The 19,419-nt window shown below is 33.6% G+C and overlaps 1 protein-coding gene across 1 annotated transcript; it reads left to right on the top strand.

The window, feature by feature from the left end:
* The first annotated feature begins 5,132 nt into the window (after positions 1 to 5,132).
* On the top strand, positions 5,133 to 18,753 carry LOC123557561 (integumentary mucin C.1-like). The gene is made up of 4 exons (XM_045349089.2): positions 5,133 to 5,235; positions 5,515 to 5,611; positions 16,892 to 17,020; positions 17,272 to 18,753. The coding sequence occupies exons 1-4, from the start codon at positions 5,212 to 5,214 to the stop codon at positions 17,703 to 17,705; spliced, it is 684 nt and encodes a 227-aa protein (XP_045205024.2). The 5' UTR covers positions 5,133 to 5,211; the 3' UTR covers positions 17,706 to 18,753.
* Positions 18,754 to 19,419: the final 666 nt, after the last annotated feature.

Raw genomic sequence — 19,419 nt, 5'->3', positions numbered from 1 at the left:
TATTTATGGACTAATCAATTTAACATGCTTATAAGCTATAATGAGATAAAGCAGAGAATGTTAGATATATACTTCCAAGGGTGGTACTCATCTATTAATACTGCAATATGAACATGATAGAAAATGAATACCACTTTCTATTGATATGTCCAATTTATTCTGAATTGTGAAAACAGTGTATAAAGCGTTAAGTCTTACATGGCCAGTATTCAAAATGTCAGCCAAATCTGAAACATTGTTAAAAATTTGTGTAAGTTTATATACTTCACGAACCTACTTAAAACTCAGAACAATTAACATTTGATGACATGCACAATATTTTGCTCTTCTGCAAATCCATGTCACTCTATGCTCACATGTATATTTTTTGCTATAAACATTTTGTATGTTTTATGCAATAAAAGTATTGTATTGTGTTGTGTTGTGTTGTGTTGTGTTGTGTTGTGGTGTGTTGTGTTGCATTGCATTGCATTGCATTGCATTGTTGCATTGTTGTATTGTATTGTTTAGTATGGAAACAAAAATAATCCATGTTAATACATCGATGTTCAAACTCTACGCAGCCAATAAAAACAAAGAAGAAGTCATGTGATATTATTCTGGCAATCCTCTGGCGGACATTCACATCTGATCAGATAATTAAAAGATTATGGCGAATGTTTTGAAGACGAAAATATAAATAAAAGATTCTGGTGACGTTTTGGTGAAAAAAAATCATGTGATAAAGTTTCTGGCAATGTTATGGCAAACTCTTTATTTAATAAAGTCTGTGGTGAGTTTGCAGCAAAGTCACCGAAACGTTTGCCGAAAGATCGCCGCTACCGGAAAACCCCTGCAAACATTGATTACTCTGTTCTGGTGAAATAACATGTTTGCGGCAGTGAGAAACACACTAAAAGAAACCTGATAATTAAAGACTAACGCACGTTTTTTTTCGTGTAACAACATCCGGTAGGACGAGTGTACCATCATAACCCTTTGGATTCTGCAGTTGTTGTTACACGAAACAAACATGTGTTATCGCTATTCTTGCACAAATCACAACGATAGTGCTGAAAATATCAAAAATACATAACATAAGACTATTCAGGTGACTTCATCCAATCGAAGTCGGCTGTTTCACGTTGTTTTGGACACATTGTATTTGCGCATTTCAGGGGCGACAGTAACTGTGCGTTTCAAAATTCTTATCCATGTCGAGTTGACATTTATAAGTGTAGCAAGTCATGTAATTTCTTATCAAAATGTAAAATGAGTGTGATTCTCCATTTTTTTTTATATAATTGGTACACAATAAAAACTTAAGACCTTTGCTTTTACACATTGCATATGTGTCGCCATTATCGTGTAATATAATAGAAATCGATTAACGTGTACATTTTTATATAACCAAAAATGTAATCTCTAGGCCTATTTATTTTGTAAGTCAACTTAGAAAAGTTTTACATTTACGTCTTGTTTTTATATATTTACGTTTTTTAATAGGAAATATTTCCTTGTTACTAGTTGTTTTATTTCGAATATAACTTTTACTCACGTTTTGAACCTAAATCTTGACAAAGGATTTCATTTTTTAAGTATTATTCATTTTTTACATAAACTTTGGGCATGTCAATTTTACCCATGGACCCAATTGGAAATAAGCTATTAGCTTAATGGGTTATCCATAGGAACATAGTACAATCTTTTTTTTAACGTTTAGTAGTCATCTCCCTTTTGGTCATAAGTAAAAGTACGCTTGGTTTTATATGCAGACTGTCTAACTTGTTTTAATTCTTATAATGTCTTGTTTTAATGGTGATTCTTAATATTTGCCACTTTTGTCTGTGATACATAATTTACTTGTTTGTCTTGTACGTATTGTGTACTATATCCTAAAATAAATAATTATAATAATAATCATTATTATTTCTAGCTTTATTGTATTCTTTAAGAGCCGTAAAACACTCTTACATTTGTTTGTCTGGTTGTTCCAAATACATTGAATGCATTGTCCTGCATTAATGATGTGAATAACCGAACCGAATCATTTATACTATTGTTATCCAAATTGCTTGTCAATCGGTCAAGAATATCTACGTTGTCCAATAATTTTGTACGGAACGTATCGATGCGTGATTCATCCCATGCTAAAAATAGTTCGCGAGTACTAATGTCACGTGGTACAACAAGTGGGCGTTTTCGTTCTATACAAATACGTAAAGCACAATGGTCAGAAAATTAATTTGGTGATAATACTTCAAAATGCCTAATATTATTGAAATCATCTAACTTTGTCATCTGCAGACCAATCTGTCACTCTCCAAAATGACCTAAAACTTCTAGAAAAGTGGGGGTTGGAGTGGGATATGGAGTTCAACCCCTCCAAGTGTCAAGTGATCCATGCCACTAGAAGGAAACATCCTATCCCTACCCAGTATTACCTACATGGTGTACAACTTGAATCGGTCAGCCCAGCTAAATACCTAGGCGTGGATATCTCAAATGACCTATCATGGGACAATCACATAAACAGGTCAACCAAGAAAGCGAACCAAACCCTAGGGCTTTTACCCATTAAGACCATTGCTTACCAGATTCTAGTCCGACCCCAGCTCGAATATGCCTCCGAGGTATGGTCGCCCCACACCCAAACTCAATTGACCAAATTGAAAGCGTCCAAAGGAGAGCCGCCCGTTGGATCAAGACCGACGACGGCCGTACTTCCAGTGTAACAGATATGCTACACTCCCTAAACCTTCGTCGACTGCAATCTAAGGCGTATAGATTCTAAGTTATCACTCTTCTATAAGATTCATCATGATCTGGTTGCTATCCCAATCGTAGATTATCTGACCCCAATGTCCCGATGTGTTTGCTATAGCCATTCCCTTAGTTATAGGTTATTTACTGCAACCACTGACTATTTCAAGTTTTCTTATTTTCCGAGAACAGTGTACCATTGGAACCAACTCCCCCACCCCCCAGTGTCGCCCACCTCCCTACCCTAGAGCTGTTCAGTGCTGCAGTTTGCAGCCTTGAACATGCCTCGCCCTAGGTATCCTGCAAACTCAAGTTTTTACCTTTTTATATCACCGAAGTTATTTTTAGTTTCTCCCACTCTAAATTTTTATCACTGTATTCTTTCTCTTTTTGATTTTGACGCGCAAAACGTCTACGTTCCCGTAAGGGGTTTGACCTCAACGGAAGATAGATAGAAAGAGCGATATTCCTGATCCAACACTTTACTGTTGACTGTGTCGTATTTTGTCTGCAGCGATTCAATGGAATTTTTTGATAGAGATGTGCATGACCTTTGAAGTCGGTCAACCTCTAATTTGGCAGATTTATTTCGACTGGGTATCGTACTCTGTACTGAAGAACGAGCTAGCCTTCTCCGCATCTTCAACTCTTCTATTTATCGCACTCACTTTGGTTTCAAGCTGATTTATTTAAAAACTTATGTTGTTCACTGTCTTTTCAACATTTTCTATTTCAGCTACAGAAAGTTTGATACTTTTTATATCTTCCATGATATTTGATACCCATGGTGGGGATTGAGTGCTAGGGGGGCGAAGCTACATACGCTGGAAATGGAGTCGTTGGAGACGGCATATACGTAAAAACTCATGTTGCTTGGTTCAAATGTGAAATATTCAGGCCTTGTTGGTACAAAATGAAAACGCTTACTCTGATTCATTATACTGTCCGTATTGTCCGAATCTACGTGTGTAATACCTGTCCCTGTATAACCGGTTTAATCTTTGTTTTCACTGTCCACTACACTACCCGGGAAAATGGGGAAATTTGTTTTCGTTTTTCAGCTTTAGTTTTCTTTCCAAAGTTCTTTTTTCTGAATTTTTCTTTGTTAACAGTTAGCCTTTGTTTTTCAGACTTTTGCTACCTGAAGACCACTAAATACAACAGATTGCAATAGATAATTTAGTGAATCTGCAAATTAATTAAGACATTTGCACACAGAGGAATGTTTTGCAAATCAGTTATCAGCGTGACATTTTGGTAAGGGCAGTGTTGGAAGTGCAAAAGATTACAGGTGTCTTTCTTTGTGCAGCACCGGTATGTTATTACAATGCAAAACTGATTGAAATGTGATATAACTTCAACGTAGTTTACATTCTGCGGACATGTTTTTTTGCCGTATGTAAAATGCGCATGCGCCAAATGATATTTCCGTTACCAAGAATCAGGCCAATTGTAAATTCGTCTAAAAATAATTTATTTGTCTCGTTATATTTTATAACTCTTATGAAATGGTCGCGAAATGCAACTTATATTGAAAATTCTAATATGCTTGTTTCTGTGAAAACACGCTTACGCTAAAATGACGTCACGTCAACGTGCGATGTTTTTGTTGCGACCAAGAAAGAGCGCTACTGTATTTTATCTACTGTTAATAATAGATAAAGGGAATATTAGAATCGAAATAATGTATAGCAAAATCGTGTTTTACCTAAATTAATACACTCAAAATCGGTTATATGTCGCCAGAATAACTCACTCGGGCTACGCCCTCGTGAAATTATTTCGCGGACGTAACCTCTTTCCGTGTATTAATAACGTTAATCGATCGAGTTACTTCCTTTGACTTTGTTAAATAAAAAATGTTGCTGCTATTTGGCTTATATGTTCGCACACCAATGCGAATAAATAAAACATTTTATAGTCCAACTCCTTTTCCTTAGCTGAAGCTGTTGAAAGGCAAATATTGTGACCCCAAAAGTGGAGCATTCCATAGGTCACACTGCTCGATTGGCTACGATTGTTAAAATACGTCTCGCCGTTGTGGCGATTTTGTTACTTCAGCATTGAATCAAATAAATCAATGTGGAAGAAAAAACCAATACCAGCAGCCTCTTATTATAAAGGAATGAATATATAGCAACTATCTGGATATAAAATTATATTTATTATGTTTAAAATGGCTTCCGCACACTTTGGCCCTAACAACTATTATCACCATAAAGTAATCGATTTATTCAGTGACGTACCTTTAGGCACTGCTTGTTTTATCATTTATGAAGAATTTATCGTTGTATATCAAAAAGTATTTCTTTACCAGACTTCCGCGTATGTTTACATGTTTTGTTTTCCTGTTGCATATCCACGTACAATTACCTTTGGTTAACCGAAGACAAAAATAGAATACGAAACTTAGGTATCTGTATAAAACGGCAGTAGAAAGCAAAGATCGCACACATCACAGTAGACAAAATGGCAGCGGCGGTGCTACTTAAGGTGAGATGTTAATACATGTTAAATAAGATAATTTATTATGGACTTGCTCATTGCTACTTCTGTAGAATGGTTTTCTGAAAAGAAATCTTGATTTGAAATGCTATATATCTTTTTAATGTACCGTATAGTTTTAGCTGGAGTAAACTGAATATTTGATGTATACTTTGTCAGAAGAAATGAAACCGGTTTTTAATCTGCTTGTAGTATCATAGTTCAAAGACCAGCAATGATATTATCTGACATATTGCCCACATTTTCCTTAAGTTCTTTTTCTTGTAGCATACTGTACTTATTGTACTGGCATGTCTAGTGTATGATGCGCACGCAAAACCAAATGGCCGTGGTAGAAGCTTTGAGAAATGTAGAAAAGATCTTGGTAAGTAATTAAACTCTACTTCAGATTCATGTAATGTACTCGCCGAGATAATTTTCATTTTTTATTTTTTTATTACATAATAGACTTTTGCTCTTGGAATTGTTTTTTGGTGTAAGCGACATAAGCTAAGGCAGTGTTTTCTTACTCACAAAATAAATTGGACTATATCATTAATTTCAAAAGTGATATTAGGCAATTAAACCATACGAAAATAAATTGGAGTATATATAAATACATATAAAAGGACATATATAGACACCATGAGTGCAGAAAGGGATAATTTGTTCCAAAATGTAAGTGACAGTGAAGTGTTGAATAAACAACATGGCGTCCCATTAGTATTTTTCCAAGAGAAAAGTCTGTATGGGAACAAGAAACCGGATTTTGAACATTGGTTGAAGCATGAAGAAATATTCATGAGTATATCTGAAGTGATTGATGAAACACATATCACAGGCTTTCAGCGGGTTCGGGGCATGTGGAGAATTTACCTGGATAACCTAGAGGACAAAGCTACATTGATATTTGAAGGGGTAACCATCAGCGGAAAAACATTACCAGTCTTAATGACAAACCCATTAAGACCTGATTATGAGAACACTACAATGGTAAGAATACAAAATATCCCTTTATCTGCTGATGACGGAGTTATTTCTAGAACTCTAATTTTGAAAGGACTTGAAGTCATTTCTATTGCTAGAGAAAAACTTCGCATAAAAGGTAAATTGACTAACTGTGAAACTGGAGACCGTCTCGTGATAATTAAAACATCATCACTGAAAGCCCCGCTGAACAAGTTTATGAACTTTGGACAATTTAATGCACGCGTAATACATAGGGGCCAGGCTAAAAAAGTATTGAAATGCACAAAATGTCTCCAAGAAGGACACCTAATCAATGAATGTAAAAACGAATGGAAATGTCTTTCTTGTCAAAAATCAGGACATAAACAAGGTCAATGTCCTGTTGATAAAGTGTCGTCAGATACCCCGTCGAGCTTCTCAGATACTTCAGACGACGATGACGATATACAGTCGGTCGAGATGAAGGGCGCCGATGGGGACCAAAATCAAACAGTAAAGGGGTCAAACAAGGCTACAAACAGTGGTAAACCCGAAATAATCCTACCGGAGCCTCATGATCATAGACAACAAAACAAACCTAGACGTAAACATAAAAATAAATCACAACATGCCCAAATTAGCGGACAAACACAAATGGACAAATACGTGATGCACGGAGAAAGCACACCAAACAAGTTCAAATCTGGGTCAATAGCTAGGTCGCCTCCAACGCCTGCCGAAGAAATGAATGACGCCACGAAGAAATCGAGAAATCGTGATAAAGACTGACCTTTCAGTGTCATACTTTTGTTAAAATGGCCATTCACTCGAAACGAACAATGGACTGCGATTTAGGACTGCGAGTTTTCTCATTAGGTAAAATGTACCTAATGTAGAATATAATATACGGAAAAGTTTAAAAAAATTATAACATATAAATGATAAAACTATACATGTATTATACAAGCAAAATATATAGAGCGTATGTATTATACATGCAAAATATATAGTGAAGTGTAAAGACAAAAAAAAATATATAGACAACATATGAACTGTTTCATCTTTTATCAAGAATATGTGCAGATTTATTTCAAAGATGACTGATATTTTCTTATCCTCGTCTTAACAATAATATTTAAGCAATTTGTAAAGAGAATTAACATTGCGATTATATGGAAAATACCTGTTAGTGTGAATTGAACACTGATTACTGTTTATGTATATGTACATTTAGATAACGGTTATTTTTTCTACTATTTATTACTTAGTACTAATCCCCAATGATAACGTGATTCCCGCCGAAACGCGAGGACGAGTCTAATTCATGATAACTGATGAAATAACAATTCATAATGCTTGCACATTACTTGACAAGCAAATATTAGTATTTCTTTCATTTTGAATATCTACTAAGTATATGGCAGCATAGCTCAGTTGGGTAAAATGCAGACACCAATTTGATATAAGGAAATCGTTTTGTGGGTTCGAATCCTCAGGAGGATTTTTTTTTTCAGATTTTTTTTTTGTTTTTCCTATTCGTTTACATTTTTGCTTCCGTATTTTTGTTTCTTTCTTTGATGGTTAGTATTTGTATATATGTCTTTATATAACACAATAGTATGTTCATTATTTGCATGGCTTAAGTGCATTCATTTAATCAATATACCGGTAATCTTAGATATTTAATAAACTATTCTGATCCGCCATATCGCCTTTAGATACCTTTCGGTCATGTTGTCACAGAGCTCATGAAGGAATATTAATTGCTATGCAAGAGTGAAATAAAAATGAAATGTCCATGCTGAGTTTCGAACCCACACGGCAAAAGATCTGCTGAACATGGACAGTATGCTTTACCACTGAGCTAATTTGTAATTGGTGCAAAATCTAGAAATATTTAGATTGTAACATGTTTGAAAAATGTTGAATTCCCTATGTTCCATTTTAATCTATTTATAGTCATGTTTGTAAATATCAAGTTATCGTTGGGGCATAGTAACCTGTTTTGTAAATGGTTGATTACTTTCATGTATTGTCGTTGAATGCACAAGGTTTGAGAGATCGTGAAAGACGTGAACGTTTAAAGCAATATGTTATAAATCAAAAGGTCGATATCTTGCTTTTGCAGGAAACCCACTTCACGCCTGATATTATAAATCAAGTACAAATTGAATTTAATGATTGGGAGGTATTTAATTCATATGGGACAAGTCACAGCAGTGGGTGTTCAGTGTTTTTTAATAATAGGCAAGTGTATGACATAATTGATTTTGAACTAGATGTAAATGGTAGATTTGTTTTCATTAACGTGATGATAGAAGGGAATACTTATACTTTGATAAATATTTACGCAAATAATGACAAAAATAGTAGGAATATTTTCTTTAAAACTATAGATAAACTTATAAATGAAAAATCTCAGGGTATGAAAATTATTGGAGGAGACATGAACGATACTCTTCAGCTAATCGATAGGGTAAATCGAAATAGTAATATAAATAAAACACCGGTAAAAGGTCTTTCATCACTTATAAAAGCACACAAATTAAGTGACATATGGCGCGAATTAAATATAGACAAACGACAATATACATGGCGGAGGAAAAATGGTACTGAGAAAAGCAGAATAGACTTTTGGTTAATTGAAAACAATTTAATTCCATTAGTACATAACACAGATATAAGGCCAGCTAGTATTAAGTTTACGGACCACCTAGCAATATCGATAAAGATAATGAAACCCGAAAAAAGAGGTAACGGATATTGGAAATTAAATAACATGTACTTAAATGATGAAGAGTATGTTAACATTATTTCTAATGTGATAGAAAAATATGATGTAAGTAATATACCTCGACAACTATCATGGGAACTTTGTAAATTAGAAATTAAAGATAAATCCATAATGTTCGCAAAAAAGAAATGTAAACAAAGAAAAGAGAAAATAAATACATTGGAGAATAAACTACAAAGTTTTTATGAAAATTCAATGCCAGAATGTGAAATCGAAAGTCTAGAACAGGAGATCCAAAAGTTATATGAAATTAAAGCAAAGGGAGCGCAAATAAGGTCAAGAGTAGAATACATAGAAGAAGGCGAACAAAATACAAAATATTTTCTGAATCTTGAAAAATCAAGACAAACACGAAAACTTTTAAACAGGATTAAAGTATATGATAAAAATATTACAGGTATCTCAAAAATACTGAAAGAGGAAGTAAAATTTTATAAAACACTATATAAATCTGAAGGAACAAATATAGCAAGTATTTCGAAATATATTGAAGAAACATCTTTAGAAAATAAATTGACGGAGTCTGATGCTAATCTGTGCGAACGTTTGATTACATGCAAAGAATGTGAGCAAGCAGTAAAAGATATGAAAGTAAATAAAAGCCCTGGTTTAGATGGCCTTACTTGTGAATTTTATAAAAAATTCTGGACTAAGATATGCTCTTTAGTTACTGACTCCCTAAATGAAGGATTTGCAAAAACAGAAATTTCAAATACACAAAGACTAGGAATTTTATCATTAATATATAAGAAAGGTGACCAAAGAAATCTAGAGAACTGGCGACCGATAACATTATTGAATAACGATTACAAAATTGCAGCAAGGGTATTAGCAAATAGGCTTCAAAAAATTATTTATAAAATAATAAACACTGACCAACAAGGATATTTAAAAAATAGATTTATCGGCAATAATCTGAGACAAATACAAGACATAATAGACTATGCGGAACAACTTCAAATAGAAGGAGCAATACTATTCTTAGACTTTAGAAAGGCTTTTTATACGGTTGAGTGGGACTTCCTTTTTATCGTACTTAAACATTTTGGCTTTAAACCAACTTTTATTCAGTGGATTAAAACACTTTATTCTAATAGCAAATCTTGTATCTTAAATAATGGCTGGAAATCTGAAAGCTTTAGCTTACATCGCGGTATAAGACAAGGTTGTCCGATTTCAGCTCTGCTCTTTATATTGGTAGCAGAAATAATGGCTTTGAATATTAGAAACTCGGATGATATAACAGGCATAACAGTGAATTCAGAAATAGGAAAGAAGTCAATAAAAGTTTCGCAGCTAGCAGACGATACAACTTTATTTTTGGGTAAAGAAACGGAAATTGAGAAAGCTTTGGAAATAATTTTAAAGTTTGGCAAATTGTCAGGATTAAAATTAAATAAAAACAAAACTGAAGGAATGTGGGTCGGTAAATCAATATTCAGCAAAACACAAATTGGCGGGTTAAATTGGCCTGAAAAACCAATCAAAGTTTTAGGCATTTATTTTGGTCATAATGCATCTAAATGTTCTGAATTAAAATGGGAAGCAAAAATTGTCAAATGCAAAACCATAATTGATAAGTGGAAAAAAAGAAAAATTTCTATTTTTGGCAGGGTTCAAATAATCAAAACACTAATCATACCAAAGTTCTCATATGCTTTTCATGCACTAGAGGTTCCAAAATGTGTAATTATAGAGATTAACAAGTTGATATTTGATTTTCTCTGGAATGGTAAACGAGAAAAAATAAAAAGAACTACACTGATTGGAAAGAAACTTAACGGGGGAATTGAAATGATTGATATTGAGTCTTACATTAGCGCAATTAAAATTAAATGGATAAACTCCCTTCTAGATGAAAAACAAGCTAATTGGAAAATATTACCAAACTATTTCTTATCAAAGTTCGGATATAATTTTCTCGTATTCTTTATGAATATTGATAGTCCAAAAAGTATTAATACAACAACTCTACCAAAGTTCTACCAAAATCTTCTAGACATCTGGATTAATTTGAAAAACAAAGAACGGTATCATTGTAATACCTTTTACGATATTAGAAAGGAAATACTGTGGGGTAATAGATTTATTAAACATAATAAAAAATGTTTAATATTTCCAACATGGATTAGAGCAAAATTAATTTTTGTTAATGATATTATCAATGATAATGGCGAAATAGAGGCTAATTTTATAAGACAGAAATTATTAAATAAAAATAATTGGATTGCAGAATTTAACACATTGGTAAACGCTATTCCAAAAAAGTGGAAAAGAAGTTTACGGTCTGAAGTTTCGTGTTCAACAGACGTAAAAACTGAGCTGAAAATTAAAATTGGAAATGACGATCTTAAGAGTAGTGACAACAAAACAATATATAACCATCTAGTTTCCAAACGATGTACAAACCCATATATACATGATTATTGGAAACAACATCTTGAATACGATATCCAATGGAACACCTTCTATGATTTCATACACTCTTTACAAGATAATAGAATAAAAGAATTCAAGTATAAATTAATAAATAGAATATTTCCATGCAATGAAATACGATACAGGTGGAAAATGTTAAACTCACCTAACTGTTTAGTTTGTAACCAATTGGAAACTTATGAACATGTTTTTGCAGAATGTCCGAGAACAGATAACATATGGGCGGATGTCCATAATGTACTTAAATCTTGCGGCATATGCAATAATATACGACATTTAAAAACTATTGTTATAGGCTATAAGATTTCAGATCCGACCTATTATTATATTTAATACTATACTGTCTCTTGTCGGATTCTGCATTTATAAAGCTTATTTCCTTAGCAACTGTCGAGAACGTAACTATGATATTTTGTTAATCTGTTTAAATCTGAATACAGAATTATATTTAAATATCTTACCAACAGGAAAGTAAACAATCTTTTCACACTTAAATTTCATGAATATGCAGAATCATGATATAATAACAGAGAATGAACTACATATTTCTTTATTTGTGCCATTTTACTTGTTTGTATACACTTGTTTTTGTACAATGATTGATTAATAATAATAATAATAATAATAAAAAAAAAACAAAAAAAAAAAACGACTTTTGCTCTTCATTATTTTTCTTCAAGAGATTATCCAACTAATTATATTATCTGTAATCGACACTGGAATATCCAGTTAAATTTCAACAACTTTCAAAATATAAGTGGAAAATTAAAACTGTTGTATAGGCCGCATGAAAGGCCCATTTAGAAAAAATAAAATGACGTATAGGCCGCTTCGACGCATAGACTGAACCCTAGAAAATTTCACTTCTTTTAACGTATACAGTAAATCCATATAATATTTCAATGAAACTTCAAAGTTTTGTTGTTTGTAGCATCATCTGGGGCATGTGCAGTGAACAATCTTAATTTGATTTCTTAGAAAGTGTATATTTATTTCTAAAGTCACTATATGTTCATTGTAAATATACTCCGTTATACCCAAGTAGAAACTGGCAGGTACTCGAAAATGCAGCTCTATGATTGGTCAGTTAGAACCCCTAATGTGCGGTTATGTCATGATAAAGTTATGAACTCACTTTCAGGATGCGTAATTCATCGTTATTAGTTTGTTGTCTGTGTAGTGTCATTCGTCGGCACAGTTCATTCTTTGTTTGACCGATGTAAAATTGCTGGCAATTCGCTCAGATAATAGAATAAATAACATTTTTTAGAAATACAATTCATACTCTGTTTAACAGTAAACGTTTAATCATTTGAAAATTGAACTGAGTCTCCTTCTAGCAAATTTGGACACGTCTTACATCTGCTTCTGTTACACTTAGTTACAGTCGCGATATTTTCCACCATATCAAATTTCGATTTAGATAGAATGTGTTTCAAGCTTTTAGGTTGCCTTTTACTATTTATGATTCTTTTCTGTTGCAAAACAATTTTCATTCTTTCGCTGTTCTGTAGCATTGCTTTGCATGAGTGTATTGCTGGTGACATATTCTTATTACGTGGGTTAAAAGTTGTTACAAATGGAATTACATTATAATCCGATATTTGATTTTCACGATCTTTCGTTGTGATAGGTCCTTTTGATTTAGCCTTTGATAACCCGTGCTTAATAATTTCTTCCGGGTAGTTTTGTTTCAATAATTGTAACTTTAATTCTGAAAGTCGTCTTTCTTGTAACTGTTTATCTTTCACTATAGTGACTATTCTTGAAGCTAAGTTAAATGGTATATTAACCTTTGTGTGTTTTGGATGGCAGGAATTAAAGTTCAAGTAGCTATGTGTGTCAGTAGATTTACAGTACAAGTCCGTCGTTATATTACTTCCAGAATTTTTAACAAGAATATCTAAAAAACGGCATAATAGCATCATCCTCACTGCATATGAACTGTATACTTGGATGTAACTTATTAAGTTCTTTTAGGAATTCTAATGCGTTAATTTTCTTGTTCAGAATTAGGAAACAATCATCAAGAAATCGCTTCCAGTTAAGGCGTAAGTAACTGGAAAATTCAGAACTGTATCCATGTTTAATATTGTTGTACAGTGTTTCTTCTAAGTATCCAAGTACTAATGTTGCGTAAGTTGGAGCGACCTTCGTACCCATTGCTGTGCCGTTTTTCTGGACGTAGAATCTACCGTCAAAATAAAAAACGTTCTGTAATGTAATCTGAAGAGATTTACGAATGAAAGTTATTTTAAAACGTGTCTCTATTTTTCCTGGTATTTTTTCTATCCAAAAACGAACTGCTTCCAATCCAAGGTCATGTGGGATATTTGTGTATAAGCTAATTACATCAAAAGTTACGAGTGTTGAATTTTCTTCTACCTGTTCTGGTAAATAGTTAAGAAAGTCTAAGTCGTATCTGGTGAAACTGGGGACCTCTTTACACAATGGTTTTAAGTATAATATCGAGAAAATGACTGAGTCTCTGGGTAACACTATAAGGTCCACCTACTATTGGTCTGAAAGGGACGTCATCTGGGATTGGGACTTTTATGTATTCTAAACAGAGTATGAATTGTATTTCAAAAAATGGTATTTATTCTTTTATCTGTGTTAATTGCCAACAATTTTACATCGGTCAAACAAAGAATGAAATGTGCCGACGAATGACACTACACAGACAACAAACTAATAACGATGAATTATGCATCCTGAAAGTGAATAAACATATCCACCAATGCTCTGGTGGGACGTTTAATATATTCCCTTTATACAAGAATCTGACAAACAGTGACAGTTTTAAAGAAGAGAAAGAACTGCATTTCATAACAAGAGATCACAGAGTGATCTTGGCGCCCATCATTGAGTCATATTTTAATGTTCCAAATTTCAAGACTAGCTCAAAATCCTAAAAGTAGGTAATTACAGTCAAACCTGTGTTAAAGACCACCTCTGAACAGAGACCACCTGGCTCTAAAGACCACATGTTTTGTTTCCCATTTTAACATTTACAGTGTATTTCAACCTGTGAATAAAGGCCACCTCCTGATAAACACCACATTTTGGCTCTCCCAAGAGTGGTCTTTATAGATAGGTTTGACTGTATGTCAGAATCCAGGTCATCACAGTCCTTGGATCCAGTGACCTCTAAAACCAGTTGGTAATTTTGGCTCCATACAAGGTTCTTACATACCAAATATCAAAGAGATTGGTCAATATATGAATATGCTATGATCAAAGCACAAATATGTCACTAGGTCAAAATCAAGGTCAAAGTTAATTTCGGTACACAAAACTATGCATGTGCTTCAAATTTGAAGGCTGCAGCTTGAGAAATGTGCAAGTAGGTACTAGATAAAAATCAAGGTCAAATTTCAATTCAGAACCCAAAATTATGCATGTGGTTCAAATTTGAAGCCTGTAGCTTGATAAATAAGAAAGTAGATCACTAGGTCAATCTCAAGGTCAAAGTTCATTTCGGAATTGGTCCAAATTTGAAGGCTGTAGCTTGAGAAATGTGAAAGGAGGTCACTAGGTCAATTTCAGGGTCAAAGTTTATTTCGGTACACAAAACTATGCATGGGGTCCAAATTTGAAGGCTGTAGCTTGAAAAATGTGAAAGTAAGTCACTAGGTCAAAATCAAAGTCAAATTTTATTTCGGAAAACAACACTATGCATGTGGTCCAAATTTGAAGCCTGTACCTTCAAAAATGTGAAAGTAGGTCACTAGGTCAATGTCGAGGTCAAAGTTTATTTCAGTACACAAACCTATGCATATGGTCCAAATTTGAAGGCTGTAGCTACAGAAATGTGAAAGTAGGTCACTAGGTTAAATCAAGGTCAACTCGTGTCAAGGTTCATCTAGCCACTCAAAACTATACATGTGGTCCAAATTTGAATGTTATAGGTTAAAAACAAAAAAGTTGGTCACTAGATCAAAATACGTGACCTTGGCCCTAAACAAGAGAGATGACACCATTAATGAGCTATATGCATTTTTTTTATTACGGAAACGGAGAATGCAAATATAATTACTTATATTATAACTAATAATTAAACCCATACCCTAAACAAGAGAGATGACACCATTAATGAGTTATATGCAATTATTATTTTTTTCTTATTCTGGAAACAAAGAATGCACATATAATTACTTAATTATATTATAACTAATAATTAAACCCAGAAATTTGAGCACTAAACAAATTAATCATCAATCTACTAGTGTAGTCCATTCACTGCTGAGGTGTAATAGGAAAATAATGAACAACTTGAATCATTATCTCGTTAGTGTCTGCAGACTTTATGACCCTTCTACAGGTAAGGCCGTAAAAAACCAATTAACTGCTTGGAGGGCCACTGGATATAAAATTATATTAGAAATCAAAATAAACAAAGGGCCATAACTCAATCAAAAATTATTGAACCAGTCTGATTTTCAGGGGGACACAACTAGAGTACAAATACATCATTCTGACAAAGTTTGGTCAAAATCCCCCCTGTAATTTCTTAGGAGATGCGATAACGAGAAATTGTCAAAGGACGGTCGACGGACCACGGACGCAGAGTAATTTGAATAGCCCACCATCTGGTGATGGTGGGCTAAAAATCTTGAAACTGGAACTTAATAGCGTTTGACTGTGATATTATACTTATTCTTTTTTTGTTAAGTCCGCACGCTTGGCGGACTTTTAAAACTGAATGTTTATTATAATACGTTATAAGAATTTTCAGTATATATATGTTTACTAATTTACCTTAAAACTTAGAATAATAATGGTCAAAATTGTTTTAAAAATTGATGTTATCAACTGCGTGCACTTTAAATGGCACCATTGCTTTGCTCTTTAAATTTTTGTCTCACTTTTTCCTGAAATTGAAAACAGTTGTATCTTTAAATAATTACCTCCCATTAATTTTTGATGATATTTATATATTTGCTTAAATATCACTTGTGTCATAAAGAACTAGTGGGTTATTTGAGAGTCTTTCTTTTTACAGTATCTAAAATTGATTTTAAAACTATTATTACATGTAATTCAATTATCCGAATGTTATTCATTAACATATATATCGAGCATAAATGTGTTTAACAACACTTATTACCTCCCCTTTTTGAATGGTACGGTATCTAGTTTTGTGCGTGGACACAGGGTATTCTTGAGATGCATTATACTTTATTTTCTTGAAGTTTGCCGCAACGTCATTTTACGACGTTTCCCGTAGTTTTTGTTATAACGTTACTTCATTGTATTATTTCAAAATGTAACTGCCTGAAGATATGTACAATTGAAAGCGCTTGCAGTGAAAAATTAAAATTATTGAAAAAAATTCAGAAGTCTACTGCTGTTATTCCTTGGAAATTGAACTTTTATATTATATATATATGTGTGTGTGAAAAAAAAGTTCTATTATTGTAGTAAATCTTTTCAATATCTAAAAGTACTGCTATTTATCTATCTATACATCTCTGTCTATAGAGCGCTGTATGAGTAGTGGAAGAGGGTTTGCTTGCCAAGGTACTGGGTTAAAAGTCATGTGTAGACAAAGAGGTGTGATGTGTGATGGTAACGTAGACTGTCCTTGGGGAGAGGACGAGAAATACTGCAGTGAGTGATCTCTTTCATATGACTTTTGAAGACTTCTTTTTTTAAACATTGCAAATGTAGTTTTCGCCATAAACATATTAATAAAATGGTGTAATCATGCAATGTCATTATCACTTATGCCTGCTGCTATCTATTTTGTGTCATAGCATTAATTTAGCAAATACATTCTGCTAATTTGTTCTGCACTTGTATACTACGTATCGACTTGTCTTGGACTAGCAGTTTCATAAAAACTCAATTTTGCTATACAGATCGTCTAACAATAAGACCTTCTTCACGTACCAAATTTACCACCACAACAATTGTCAGAACAACAACAACAACCCAAACCAGTACCACCACCTCGACCAGAACTAACTCAGTCACCAGTACATCCACCACAACTTCCCAGGGCGCTTCACCTTCCATCACCACGACTACTTCCACGCCTTTCGTATCATTGGCTTCCAGCAGTGCCTGGTTTGCGACGACAGTAACATCTACACTTACTGAAGCAGTTATTGCAGCAGTACGTCTTAATAGCGGTGACCCGATCCCAGCCGGGTCAACATGTATATTAAGAGCAGTAGATGCGGGTGCCGATGTTGGGGATTCTGACTTTCGATTCAGCAGGACCTCCACGGAATCAATTCTAATCGTTTCAGTCACCGCGACCTGCACACCGACAACTGCAACTGTGCATTAAACAGGCGTACTGTCTAAATATGTTTGAAGCAGTAAGCATGCTTGATATAGTAGCAAAATCGTGTTTTACTTAAATTAATACAGTCAAAATGAGTTATACGTCGTCAGAATTATTCACTCGGGGCTACGCCCCCGTAAAATTATTCTGCTTACGTATAACCATTTTTTCATGTATTAATAACGTTAAAACACGATTTTTCTATACATTATTTCTTAAATAATGTTAACAAGAGAAATAATTCAAAATACTATGAACAGTCTAGCGACTAATAGGGTCTTAACACTTGGTTTTGTTGTAACTCTGTGATTCCAGCAGGTATGCAAATTTTGATTCCACACCTCGTGTTTTTATTTCGATGTAAATGAGATGTGAAACCAAAATTTGTAGTCCTGTTTGGCGCCATATAACCTATATTGTGTTGGTGCGCCGTAAAACCCAAATAAATAACTAAATAAATATTTAATTATTAACGTGTAATCGAAAGGATTCACGGTTGTAATTTCCAAAATATTCTTCTTTTATCTGACGGCAATTACTGTCGCTATGTACATTATTTATTTTGTAACAATCACTGCATTTTTTTGTCGAATTACTTTCGAACAAAATTCTTCTAATATCCAACGTAAGATAGGAAGGGTTATTCTTTTTAAGTTCCAAAATGTCTTTTGTATTGTTTTAAGACAACTGTCACTGTTGCTAGTAGTAATGATCGACAAACATTTGGAACGCTCTTTGTTTCCATCTATAATAGAATATGAATGGTATGTAACAATTTCATTGTTGTCAAAATCCTGAATGTAAATCCTTTGCAAGTTATTCCAATAGCAGTTTCCGAGAAAGATCAATCAAGTCACAACCTACCACAAATATTTTTTAGATATCGGTCATAATTTAGGCTGCACTGATAAGGTTTGACGGCTAGGTGCGTCTTTGATAAACACATCAAAATCTCTCTTTCTTAACAGCTTGAACATCTTTTTTTTCTACCGAAAGCATGATGCAGTTATACAGACAGAACACAACAATTAAGAAAACAAAAACACTGAGGGAAGAAAGAAATTGCAAATATCATGCTGAAATAATGGTTTCAGTATGAGTATAATACTAAGTGCCAGAAATAACTAACCTAGGGTTAATGAATTTTAAATCCGTATAGATTGAGTTTAATTTAAAAAAGCATTTTTTTTTTAAAATCACTTCTTCTTCAACATGTGTAAAGGTTTATACTTATGATGGGTTTTGTTTTTATTAAAACCTTGATGCTTTATAATTACCTTTATACTTGCTGAATAAAGAAAATGAAATAAAAAGTCAATGAGGTTTTATCGTATGCTTTCTCGGTAGTTTTCAGCATGTGACATTGTTTGAAATAGTTTTGAAAAAATTCTTGATCGTTCTTAAAACCGACCTTGTATCTTTTCTCGCAGATGTAAAAGGAAGTAGCAAGGCGGTGTTCACATAACTTTCATCCGACCCACTGATACCCCAGAAATCGAACTCCAATAAGGAACGTTTATTCACCAATGAATTACCGCAACTATATGAATTTTATAAAAAAAAGATACACCTTTTATATTACAAGTATGAACGCGTAAAACATCACGGCCTCAGTAGCCTAGTGGTAGAGTGGCCGCATCACCCCAAAGACATGAAAAATGGTACTAGCAGCTTCCTGAAATGGCGTTTAGCATTAGGAAAAAAGTTCTTTGACTGG

This window comes from Mercenaria mercenaria, chromosome 5, assembly GCF_021730395.1.
Source record: "Mercenaria mercenaria strain notata chromosome 5, MADL_Memer_1, whole genome shotgun sequence".
Classification (NCBI taxonomy): domain Eukaryota; kingdom Metazoa; phylum Mollusca; class Bivalvia; order Venerida; family Veneridae; genus Mercenaria; species Mercenaria mercenaria.
The sequence above is the reverse complement of the archived record's forward strand: the minus strand, read 5'-3'. Positions and strand labels throughout refer to the sequence as shown.

Coding starts and splice junctions, on each gene's coding strand:
- LOC123557561 (XM_045349089.2), top strand. CDS start 5,212: ATGGCAGCGGCGGTGCTACTTAAG. Junction 5,236..5,514: donor CAGCGGCGGTGCTACTTAAG/GTGAGATGTTAA, acceptor TTTTTCTTGTAG/CATACTGTACTTATTGTACT. Junction 17,021..17,271: donor AGAGGACGAGAAATACTGCA/GTGAGTGATCTC, acceptor TTTGCTATACAG/ATCGTCTAACAATAAGACCT.